General features: G+C 31.5%; 1 protein-coding gene across 1 annotated transcript; it reads left to right on the forward strand.

The window, feature by feature from the left end:
- The first annotated feature begins 180 nt into the window (after nucleotides 1-180).
- LOC123301350 lies at nucleotides 181-12319 on the forward strand. The gene is made up of 7 exons (XM_044884087.1): nucleotides 181-184; nucleotides 877-1059; nucleotides 3165-3524; nucleotides 4210-4407; nucleotides 6309-6690; nucleotides 8399-8706; nucleotides 11826-12319. The coding sequence occupies exons 1-7, from the start codon at nucleotides 181-183 to the stop codon at nucleotides 12317-12319; spliced, it is 1929 nt and encodes a 642-aa protein (XP_044740022.1).
- The last annotated feature ends 179 nt before the right edge of the window (nucleotides 12320-12498 follow it).

The following is a 12498-nucleotide window of genomic DNA, read 5'->3' on the forward strand; positions in this document are numbered from 1 at the left end:
GATCTGACTGTAAACTCTGTTCTTAGGCTTGGCTACCCGTTAACGAGAATTTTGTTAAGTAGAATTTTGTTAAGTAGGTTATAGAAAAGTGACAAAAATACAAGTTGTTAGGTTATCGTGACACCACTGATACTTGGCCAATGATAATTTTTAGAAGTATTGTGTGTATCGCCATCCAGTATGGGTATGAGATCCATACTGCATTGACTCGTCCGCCATAAATATTGCTAATGTTATAATTCTCTCAATACAGTATACAATATGGTTCAAACTGATACTGACATAGTGATATCCACAAAATATTTCTTACCGTGATATGTTTGCTGGTGTTATCAGCGAAGATTATTATAATTATCGAAAATCCCGCTTTTATCCGGAAAAATCGAATATTCTAGGTTGCCTCAATCTGCCATACTTAACATTTTTGTCAAAAAATACATACCTACTAAGTTTTTACAAACCAAAGAAAATTTTTGCAAAAACCAGCTTTAGACATCAAAGTTTTTTCTTTCGTTTATTGACGTCACTCGCAAGGTTTAATACAAATCGATTGACGTCAGAATCATCAAAATCGGCCCACGCATTGGGCCTTTAGTGCGCCATATAGGAACACACATAGATTTTCGAACCAAATCTGCTTTTTATGCCACAAAGAATAAAAATCTTCTACAAAAATTTGAAGTTTCAATTAAAAAAACAAATTTTCATCCTGATTGATCATAAAGACCTTTTTTTTATTTCCCTACAAAATCGATCCGATACACATGTTTTTGCATTTTTTGTTTCTCCTTCCCGTTTTCGAAACATAAAGGTAGAATTGTTTCACTATAAACAGTCAAACTGTAGCTGTTTATTAAATTTCTTAAATTTTTTTAGCAAAATATGTTGGAAGGCCCTCAGAGCATGATTTAATTCGAGGCTTAATTATTAAAAAATTTGGATTAAGTGAATTTGGTTCTAGCAATACTGATTCGAATATATCAATTGAAGAAAAACTTGTGTCATCGATAGATTCGTTCGACGAAAATGAACAATACAATAACAGAACAATAACATCTCGTAAAAACAATTTTAATTTAACTACTTCTATAAAGGAATATGTTTCTAAAAACTATGTAGAAATTATTTTGTAGGCTTTTATAATCCACAAAATTCTCTAAATTCTTGAATAATTTTAGAAACGCAATCTTCTCACAACGCACGACCAAAGTTTTAAAACTTAAAGGTGTAACTTTTGTTAAAATATGTAATCATATCATGTAAAGTTTTTCTCTATTATTATTGATCATTCCAGAAAGCAACTGGCTCATACGAGATTGAATAAGTTTTCTAGGCTTGGAAACCGTTTCTGACATGAGAAGTTAAAAAAGTTCATATAGACATTGAATAAAAAAATGAACTGGTTTCTATGCGCGTGATACATTTGGCCAATTTTATTAAATCATAATAGGGAATATTCATGTATTTTTTTTATATTTTTAATTCATTGTTTACACCGTTATAACATAGTAAAAAATAAAAATACTGTAATTAAATGTAATAAAATATTTAAAACACAATATCATTTTGAGATGTTTAAACGCAGTATTTTGGCGCTCTCTGTTGATGACGCATAAGTACGTGATCTGTCAATTGATGACAGTTCAATGTATAATTTACACTTTAAAAAACTGAATTTACAACACAGAATTTACACTCGTTATTATTAAGTTTTCTAATAAAAAGCCGTAGAATAGTATAATTTAATGAAATACCATATAAAATGTAAGTAATTAATATCATACAGTATGTCAACAAACTTGACAAGCTCGTACTATGATGTCACGTCCGTATAAAAATTTGAATTTCTGTTTTAAAAATTTTTGAATACCCTCACTGAATTTGTACTTTTAATTAATTTTAAGTAATTAAAAATATATTAATTACTAAAATAATGGTTTAGTTGAAATGTCCACTCATTAAAGTTACGGAAGAAAAATATTTGAACCAAATTTAAATTTCATGAATATTCCCTATAGCAAGGCTAATGTTGGGGTGCCATGAAATCTAGTTGCATGTAAACAATCAATTTGTGTTGTAACAATCTTATAAGTTAACAGTTATCAGACTGGAATAAATATTCATGTTTGGTTTTTAAGTTAGTAGGAGTAACCTTCATTTTATCAAAGAACAAGCGAAATCAAGGATTCTTTATAATAACTTGGGGGAAATCCGCTAAGCGAGGAGACAACTAAGTTGCCCTTGGAGAGGAAATTAGGATTCAAGCAAAGAACATAGCACAATAGTAACCTTCAGTGAACGCTCTTTGCTTCTGATAGTAAAATGTCTTTATTACCAGGAGCAAAGAACATCTACTGAATGTTGCCATTATGCTCGATTCTTATCTACTTAGAGACAGTCTCTACTCTCAGATGCAAAGAACTTCCACTGAACGTTGCCATTGTGCTATATTCTTATCTGCTTAGAGTCAGTCTCTACTGTCAAAAGCAAAGAACATCCACTGAATGTTGCCATAGTGCTCTATTCTTATCTACTTAGAGACGGTCTCTACTGTCAGGAGCAAAGAACTTCCACTGAACTTTGCCATTGTGCTCTATTCTTATCTACTTAGAAACAGTCTTTACTATCAGGAGCCAAGAGCGTCCACTGAACGTCGCCATTGTGCTCTATTCTTAGTTACTTGGAGACAGTCTCTTCTGTCAGGAGCAAAGAGCGTCCACTGAATGTTGTCATTATGCTTTACACTTGGCTGGAAACCTAATTTCCCCTCCATAAAGGACAATTTCGTTGGCTTCTCGGTAAGGATGCATACAAAGGTGACTAAAAGTCACTACCCAAAACTGTGAAATCAGGTGTTTGTTATCAACTATTAACTTAAAAAGAATTTTTCAATCACAAATAAGATTATATTAATTTTACGCCGAATTTTTTTCACAAATAACGTAATATAAATTTTTATGTGGCTTTCTAACCTTGATATCTTGAATGATGTTTATTTTCAAATCTTGTGCTTGTAGTATCTTCGATCAAAATGTCCACAAAATTTATTCAAGAATCAAAATTCCGCATTTTTGCATTATATTAAATTCTCTGTAATACAATAGCATTAAAAGACCATCTTAAGTATCATTTTGTAAAATTTAACCAAGTTTTATTGTTTCAAGTTAGTAATATATTGGGTTCATTTTCCAAGAAAATCGATAGACTAATAGAGCTTGAAGAACTTTACTCAAAAGAAGATGTTGTAACCTGCGCCAGAATCAACTCAAGAGATAATAAACGCCGCGTATCTTTTGCTGACCAAGAATTTAATAGTGTAGAATATTGTACTAAATATCATGAAGATTCCACAAATGATGAGTTTGACATCGAAACAGCAACCAGTAATGATCAATCAACAACTGAATTCGATGATAGATCAGAAACAGAGAGTAATACTCAATGGCTTATAGGAGAGAAGAATGCAAGTCATGGTTTGAGTAGTACTGAATTGCGGTCACAATCTATACGAAATTTATCAACATGTAAACCCTATGTTTGTTTTTTTAATGCAGGATTGATTTTACAGTTGTTAGCTACAAAATTATCTGTCGTAAAAACAATTATGAACTGTATTGTTACGAATGTGTGATAAGAAAGATCTGACTATCCTTAGGCTTTTGCTTTGTACCATACATATATGGTGAAACATTTAGACCAGGTGGTCTAAGATATGGTATAAGGTCGATCTTCACCCATCTGATAACCAGACGAAACATATTTTGGATCAAAGTTTATTGATTTTTAAACACTCCATCATAGTTTTTCTGTCGAAAAGTGTTCATGGCTAATTTTAATCTTAATTCATTTTAACCAACTTTGTCCATGAACGGTTTTTCAGGCAAGCTTATAGGTATCATTATTTTCGTAATTAAATTATCTTTCTTCTAATACCGATTTCGATTGGTTAACAGATCTGTGTAGTTACCTATATTGACTTACCTGTTCATATGGTATGAACAGATCTACACCGATCTTTTAACCAATCGAAATTGGTATCAGAAGAAAGATAATTTAATTACGGAAAAAATAATGGTATAGGCTTGTTTGAAAAAAAACCGTTCATGGAACAAATTGGTTAAAATTAATTTAATTCAGATGTTTCGACACCAAAACGCAAGTGTTACTAGATTTTTGGTATTACTAAATGTAACATTCAATATGTTTTAGTATGTGGAGTGTTAGGTCCACCGGTATTAAACTTGAAAGAGTTTTCAGTATTGTATACAAAACAAGATATTTCAACGTCAATGGAAGATCAAAATTTCAGCACAAATGATGAAGTGAATCAGTCTGCAATCACGTCGAAATCACGCATTCCACTGTTAGATACCAAGTCTAAAGAAACACACGATGTAACAACATCTTGTAGGTTTTACCATAGGCGAAACAACATAGTCAATACGTAATCAAATGTATTCAATGTACACAGTACAAATAACTTGTCGTCATTTAACATGTAAAGTGTCACCCTATTAGCTCAGTTGGTTAAGGCGTAACAAATTCTGTCCGCGGTATGCTTAGGGTTTCGGATTCGATTCCTGCCGTAGCAACAAATTTATTTTATGCTAAAAGGAGGTGCACTCAGCCTCTGAAATTGAGGAGCTGATAAATGAAATTGTCAGCGGAAAGGTGGTAAAACACATATATGGTATCACAATGAGCTCTATAGCCTAAGTGTGTCCTTCGTGGACATCCAATCTAACCTAACCTAACATGTAAAGTATAGATATCCATACTTTTTGGAAGACATTTTTACTTCGCGTTTTTGCTACAAAAAGTAATCAGTAACTTTATACATCAGAGCTTGCGTCAAATCCGGTAGTTCTGATTTTTGCAGACTTGTTTGTGATGTTGGTCTAATAAATAATCTCGAGCTCTGAACGCAACTGTGTCAAAATTCGAAAAAGCCGTGAAAATTTCGATTTTTTTCTGATTTTGGGGATTATAACACTAAAGAACTAGTTTTTGTTGGTACCTTTTCTTTTTGGACTAGTTTTTGATGGATGTTTTTAAATTAGACAAACTTTAGATTAAAAGTTTGCTATAATATTGGACTAGAGTTGTTTCTGTAGACCCAATAGTTTCCGAGATAAAGCCTTTCAAAGTTTATCATTTTTTCGAATTTCACAATTTTTTGCAATATTCTGTCGTGTGACTGTTTATATGAGGGTGTATAGGTGTATAAACAAGTCAGTTTGGTCAGAAAGTGTGGTCTTTAAATTTACACAAATAAGCGCGCTTACAAGTTCGTAATAGCAAATAATGCTGAAAAATCATGAAAAAAAAAAAAAAAATATTGGATCTCATATTTTGAACTATTCTCACCTCTTTTTGTACTTGAGATTTTGTCCTTAACCTCATCGTTTTTCCAAAAAATTTGTTATTTTGAAAAAAATTTGATGCTGACAAAATTAACGATTATTGTGTGGTTTTGATCAATTATTTAATTCAAAATCAATAATCTTAAAAAAAAAAGTTCAGGCAGTCGTAGGGACTGCCGATAGAAGTGAAAACGGAACTATTAAATTAAGACTAATTGAAATTATATGCAAAAATTATATGCAATTTTTTATGTTTTATTTATTAGTTACATATGATGGGTTAAACAAACCATGAACAATTATAAATACAAACTGTAATAATATTATGTTATATATTATGTTATATATACCTATCCAAAAAGCGTCCAACGCGCACATAATAAAGTCAGAAATAGTCGATGTATTAGTGTATACGTGTACACAGGCTACTGCGCGTGTACATGTCCCCATAGCTATAGATATACTATTATCATTTGGGTGTCGGTGACGCCAACCGATGATTTTACCCTCTACCAAAACGCTCAACGCGCCTAAAGAAGTTTTCACTTCAAAAATTTTATTCTCGGGGTTTTCGAGATGTTGACGTTTTAAACTTTTTTGGGCTAAAATTTTGTTAACAACAAGTTTGACGATTTTCGGGAGTGGTTTTGATCAAATATTTGATTAGAAAACCAACTGATCTAATAGTTTTTTTTTTTCTATTTTCATGATTTTTCAGCAATATTTGCTGTTTCGAATTGATAAGTGCGCTCACGCACGTAAATTTATAAACAACACTTTCTGTTCAAACTGACTTTTTTTCTAAATCCTCATACAAACCGTTTGCACTCGGTCCCATAAAAATCGGAGGTGTACCTTTAAATTCCGAGCTTTTGATTATTTTTCGGTTTTAATAACTCTATTATATCTGGTGCAATCTTAATTCCCTGATTTAACTTGTAACAGATTCAACAAGCCTTACAACAACGCCAAGATCTCCAAGCGTAACTGACTCAATAGAAAATCAAATATCAACTGATCAGCCATCCATATCATTAAATCGTACACAACGATGGACTTGTGTTCATGGTTTACCACCCGTCTTAGAATGTTTAGATACAACTGAATTTATATTAATTGACTTAGATAATGGTGCATTAAAACGTAATCATGGCATACATTCATATAACAATGAAAAAGTTTTTACGTTTAAGAATCGCATGGGTGAACTACTATTTTATGGCATTGAACATCCACAATTTTGTTCCACAAATACATGTGAACCTCATCGACCATTTGAAATGAATATATATGATATTGATGGTAGAGAAGTAATTAAATTATCTAGGTTAGTTCAATTACATCGTATAAAAGTTTTTAGTGGACAAGTTTTTAAGAAACGGTTCGTTTTCTTAAGCATAGGAGTATGGGTACCGCCAAGAGGAGGGCTGGTGGAAACAGCTGCCCCCCCTTTAGAGATTCCCAATGAGATTCGAGAGCTCCCTCTAGAGATTGCCAAAAATGATTGAAAGTCTACTCATTTGATTTAAAAATGTAATATTCTTCTGAATTCAAAATTTCATTTCAAACTTTCATTTTTATTGATAAAATCGCATAAACACTACCATTACTGCGTTTTTTCCTCTCCTTATATTTTGACTTGAATGGCATGCTATTTTTATTGAATGATTATATGAAAGAAAAAGCTTTACCCTTCATATATACCTAAATGATACTGTAAAAATAAGTTCGCAACCTAAAAACTGGCGTGAAAGTATTATAAAATGTAATAGTAATAATATTGAAGTTATAGAGTGTTATTTTGCAGTGTAAAAACAGTATGTTCGCCTGACACGTAAATAAATGTAATCTTCCCCAAAAATTGATTAGGATTGCTTCATCCAAATTCCAAAGAATCATCAATAATCAATTAAGCAAAATGTACCATTTCTAAATATGTCAAATATGTCTCTGTTTGCCCTTGTTAACAATTTTAGCAAAACTTTCAGGTTTGCCTCTCTCTAGCCCCAGCACAGGAGGGCATGCAAACTAGTTTACTGCAAAGCAAGCGATTACTAGGCGGTCCTCCGAGTGCGCAGCGTTTTTCTTGGCTTACTACATACAGCCTAAATAAGTGAAATACGCAATTTTGAACTGGGATCCACTGTAAGTCCAGATAATTTGCTGCGATTAGTTCGCCTACTGCATACTTCATAACTTCATACGCAGCAGATGTAGTGAATAATTGAATGGCTTGTAATAAATAGTTTAACTGTGAGAGAACAAATAGCATAATACAATCTCAGAGTTGACTGAGATTAAACAATGGAGAAAATTTTTTAGTTTCAAACACCTTTTAAACTTTTACATTTTTCGACCCTTACAGTACATTCCGAGAACAATATAATTTATAACTAATTTATCCATAAAAACTGATAGTGGATATATTTTAACAAAATGCATAAAAGTACTTGTTTGTCAGTGCTGGATTAAGGCAGCGCGGAGCCTTTAGCAAGTTCGATCAACGAGTGTGTGTTTTTTTAGTCTTCGAATGTCTACCTGGGGCCCTTTAGGGGTAACCTTTGCATACAAATTTCATAAAAATTTGTCTACTTCCTTCCACTTTTACTTTTTTTTAGTCTTCGTTAATCTAGCTGCAGCCTCCACCAGGAAGGCTCTTCTGCAGTACCTGTAGTATTTACTACTTTTTCTACATGGCTAATCTGCCACGGTTGTTTGATTATAAATCGATTTATTCGATAAAATACATCTTCTTGACATAATGAATTTTCTTAGGATAATATAATTTTCCAAAAACAGTTATTCGATTAACAATATCACTTGGTCTTATCCTTAGAGCTCAATGTCTTGTAGATAGTGAGATAGGGATTTGGTGGACAAATTTATCGTCTGGTTTAGGATGATAAGATACAAATTGCATATTTATGACCCGATTTATAGAAACCATCTTGTAAATTGCCACGATATTACTGATCGCATGTAATTACGGCTTTAATATCTTCGGCACTTTATTTTATTTTATTTTTCTACCTTAGGTTTACCTCATGTATTGCCGGCTGTCTAATACCATGTTTTTATCACACTCTGACCACATACTGCCCAGGACAAATACAATTAGGCAAGATTAAACAAGATATTACATTATGTATACCTTCATACACTGTGTACGATAATATGAATCGTGATATTTGTGTTGTACGTGGCCCGTTTGGTGCTTATTTTTCTGGTAATAATTTAACATTTTGTGTATACGATAATACTCATGAAGGTTATGTTAATTGCGGTTTAATTACTGATCGTTGGACACATGAACAACAGTTTATGTTTAAAAATAATGTTTATGGTTAGTAAAATTCTGGATACAAATATTGTCAAATTGACTACGACTGGAAATATGACGTTATGTATAGAGCTCAAGTCTATACATAACTCTCAATAGATCTTAGTCTAAGAGACGGTATAAGGTCGACTTTCAACCATCTAATAACCTGATGAGGCACTTATGAAATGTTATTGATTGATAAACACGCCTATGATAGCTTAACATTTAAAAATATTGATGCTACCAATAAAATTTTAGTATTGGTGTTCATAAAAACCATTTCTGGTTGTCCGTCTGAATGTCTGCCTGTCCTTCCGCCCGTGATCACGATAACTCTAAAACGAAAAGAGATATCAAGCTGAAATTTTAATAGCGTGCACAGGACGTAAAAAGTGAGGCCGAGTTTGTAATTGAGCAACATATAATTGGGTCAAGGGTCCGTAGGACCCATCTTGTAAACCGTTAGAGATAGAACAAAACTTTCAATGGAAAAATTGTTTCTAATAAAAAATAAACAACTCTTTGAAACATTTTTTTGTAAACATTTTTTTTTCAGTTTCATCACGCAAGCTGTATAGTATGGATTATATGGAAATATCAGTTATGTATGTGTGACACGCATGTATGTGTATTCGGACAGTGTAATCAACACTGTTTATACATGGTATTTTAACAATTAACTCAGTCAATTGTTTGTTTCACTTGTTAATAAAATTAATTTTAAACAATTTTTTTGCAGGCAAGTCTATACCCATTACTTTCGTAATTAAATTATCTTTCTTCTTATACCAATTCATATATATATAACATATAGATAGAGGATTTAATGGGTCCTGAATTTGAGATATATAGATATATACTAGCGCCACAAAATGAGTGGTTAGAACTAAAAAAACATAGAAATCTCTATATGACGATTATAATCACGCATGCATTGATTTGTTTTAATTAGTTCCCAGCAAGCTCCTGAGGCGCTGTTTTACGCCATATAGATCTTCAATCCAGTTATATAGAGATCAGTGTACCAATCGATTGGTTAACAGGTCGGTAGATCTGTTCATACTCTATGAACGGTCTATGAACTCTATGAACAGGTAAGCCAATAAAGGTAACTACACCGATCTGTTAACCAATCGAAATTGGTATCAGAAGAAAATTATGGTATAGGTTTGCTTGCAAAGAATAGTTATGAAAAAAATTAATTTAATTAACCATGAACACTTTTCGATAGAAAAAGTATGATAGGAGTGTTTAAAAATCAATAAAATTTCATAAAAAAAAGAGTGTGTGTACTTATGTACACGCGTTAGAAGTTATACTTCTTTGGCGTATGAAAAAAATTTAAAATAACTCAAATGCAGTAGTAATCGACAATAAATATTAAAATCAATCAAAAAGATTTTGTTTAAATAAAAAATATTTAATTAACGTAAAAATATTGAAATTTTCATCAACTTGATTCACTGTAATATTAACAGATTCTGATCGAGGCTCAGGAGTTGCAGCTTGGTTTGAATCCATGTTACATGTTTGTTGCCGTTGTTCATAAGGTCGCTTGGGTTCTGCTGTAGATATATTTCCTTCCGATTTAGATTTTTTGCGCTTTCGGTAACGCCGACAAATTTCTGCATTAGTCATCGGCATCGCAACTAAAATGAAAAAAATCACAAATAAGTAACATTTAAATTATAGAACATGCTGTAAAATGTCTTCAAAAGAATTTGATTTTTTGATAGTATTCATGATTTTCGTGAATGAACTAATTTTGGACTTGCCAAGTATTAATATAGTTTACAATTAATCATTGTAAAATACATTAATTATTAATCTAAAATAATATTAATCTAATTATTAATCTTTGTAATCAATATTTTCACAGTTAATAATTATCACTTGAATTAAAATACTTGCCAGTATATTGAAGTACAATGCTAGATGTTTTCTATTAAATGCCGGAAAATTATTCAAGTAATCTGTAATATAAATTAAAAAGAGATGATTAAAATTATTCGATTCGATTCACAAAATGATAAAATATTATTATCTAAAGTAATAAATAATAAATAATTAAATTTTATTATTATTTGATTATTTGTTAGAAAAATAATAAGTTCTTTAGAAATATATCTATATATTATACTTACAAAATTAACCTCTAATATTTGAAAACACTTAAAGTTTTTACAGTTTTTTCACAACACAATGTCAAAAGTTTACAAATAATATTTATATATGTAATAAATTGAAGAAAAAGGAATAATTATATAAAATTAATATTCAAAATTAATTATTCATATGAATACTATATTTCACAACCATTGACTTGAACTGGCTCAGGGATATAAGTACTGTGTACTGTATAGTATGAAGACTCAGTACTGTAACTATATTCAGTGTTGATATATTTTTTTATTATTTCAATTCTGTGGCTAACTTCACCATGTCGTTCGTGCGCGCGCAGCTCACAAATTCACTCTCATCAAAACGCGCCAAAAGAAGTATAACTTCAAAAATGTATCTCATTTGGTTATCAGATGGATGAAGGTCGGTCTTATACCGTCTGTTAAGACTACTCCATCACCCAGTATTTCGAAAATGAAGAGTCTTAGACAATATGTTTATTTGAAGTTTTTTATTTCATTTGATGCAAGGAACGATTTCCCGAAGTTTATCAATGCATTGAATCATCATTTGCAAGTTACATTAGAAGTAATTGGGCATTTTTTATTATCAGCAAATACAATATACGTCGATATAAACCAAACATCCTGTAAAAATAAATATACGAAATTCGTAGGCCCTTAAGCTTAATCTTTCTTTTCCAAATGTAAGCCAAGATTTATCACATATGGTACTTAGATTTTTTATCATATGTAAGAACAAATAATTTAAGTTACAATATCTTTGTAAAAATCATTTTTTTACAACATTGTAAACAATATTTCTGTTAAATATTATATATCTATGCGAGCTAACATACATAGTTCTTTTTTCTATCGCAATACGGAGTCTTTCTTAGCATCAACGTCTCATATGGTAAAGTTTTAGACTCTACGAGAGGTACGAATAAAGTCATAAAACCAGTCGTAGTTAATTTTTTTCTTGAGTAAATAAAAAATTGTATGTATTAATTGTACTAGGTGTAAAATTTCCATTAAATTTTGAACCAAAACGTAAAATACTATTGCTAAGTGCGGCGGTGCTTTTGAAATACATTTATTTTTCTGGTTCCTTCTTTCGTCGTCAAGTCAACGCTGAAGAAGATTATGTTGAGCCATTGACAACGGTATCTACACCAGTTTCGCCAATTCCCACTACATTATCATCGCATCCAGTAGTTGTAAAACAACCAGAGTTAAGTACCAAAACAACAGCATCTATTGTAAGCTATGAACCAACGAACTCTGTGAGAGAGATTCGTGAACAGTTTAAACCATCTTCGAGAGTGTCTAATACAAATTTTCCTAGAAGGCGTTCGGTCACAAAAATTGGTAAACAGTATAACATCTTAATTGATGAGTCTTCATCATCATCTACAACAAAAACTGAACCAATGCCTGAACCAAAAAATTTTCATCATTCATCTATTGAAAAATCAATTCCAAAAGGGTTCAGCACAGAAATTGAACTCTGACCAAAATCGAAAAGCCTTCTTAATAAAGTTCAGGTCATTACTGTTTAAAAAAAATCAGCGTCTTAAGTTAAACGAAATCTCTTCATTATTTTGCCGCAAAAATTGTGGAACATAAATTCAATAAGAATACTTTATTTAAGAAATGTTTTTATGTAGTATTTGTACTTGGATTAACCTAA

The sequence above is a fragment of the Chrysoperla carnea genome, chromosome 5 (genome assembly GCF_905475395.1).
Source record: "Chrysoperla carnea chromosome 5, inChrCarn1.1, whole genome shotgun sequence".
NCBI classification, from domain to species: Eukaryota; Metazoa; Arthropoda; class Insecta; order Neuroptera; family Chrysopidae; genus Chrysoperla; species Chrysoperla carnea.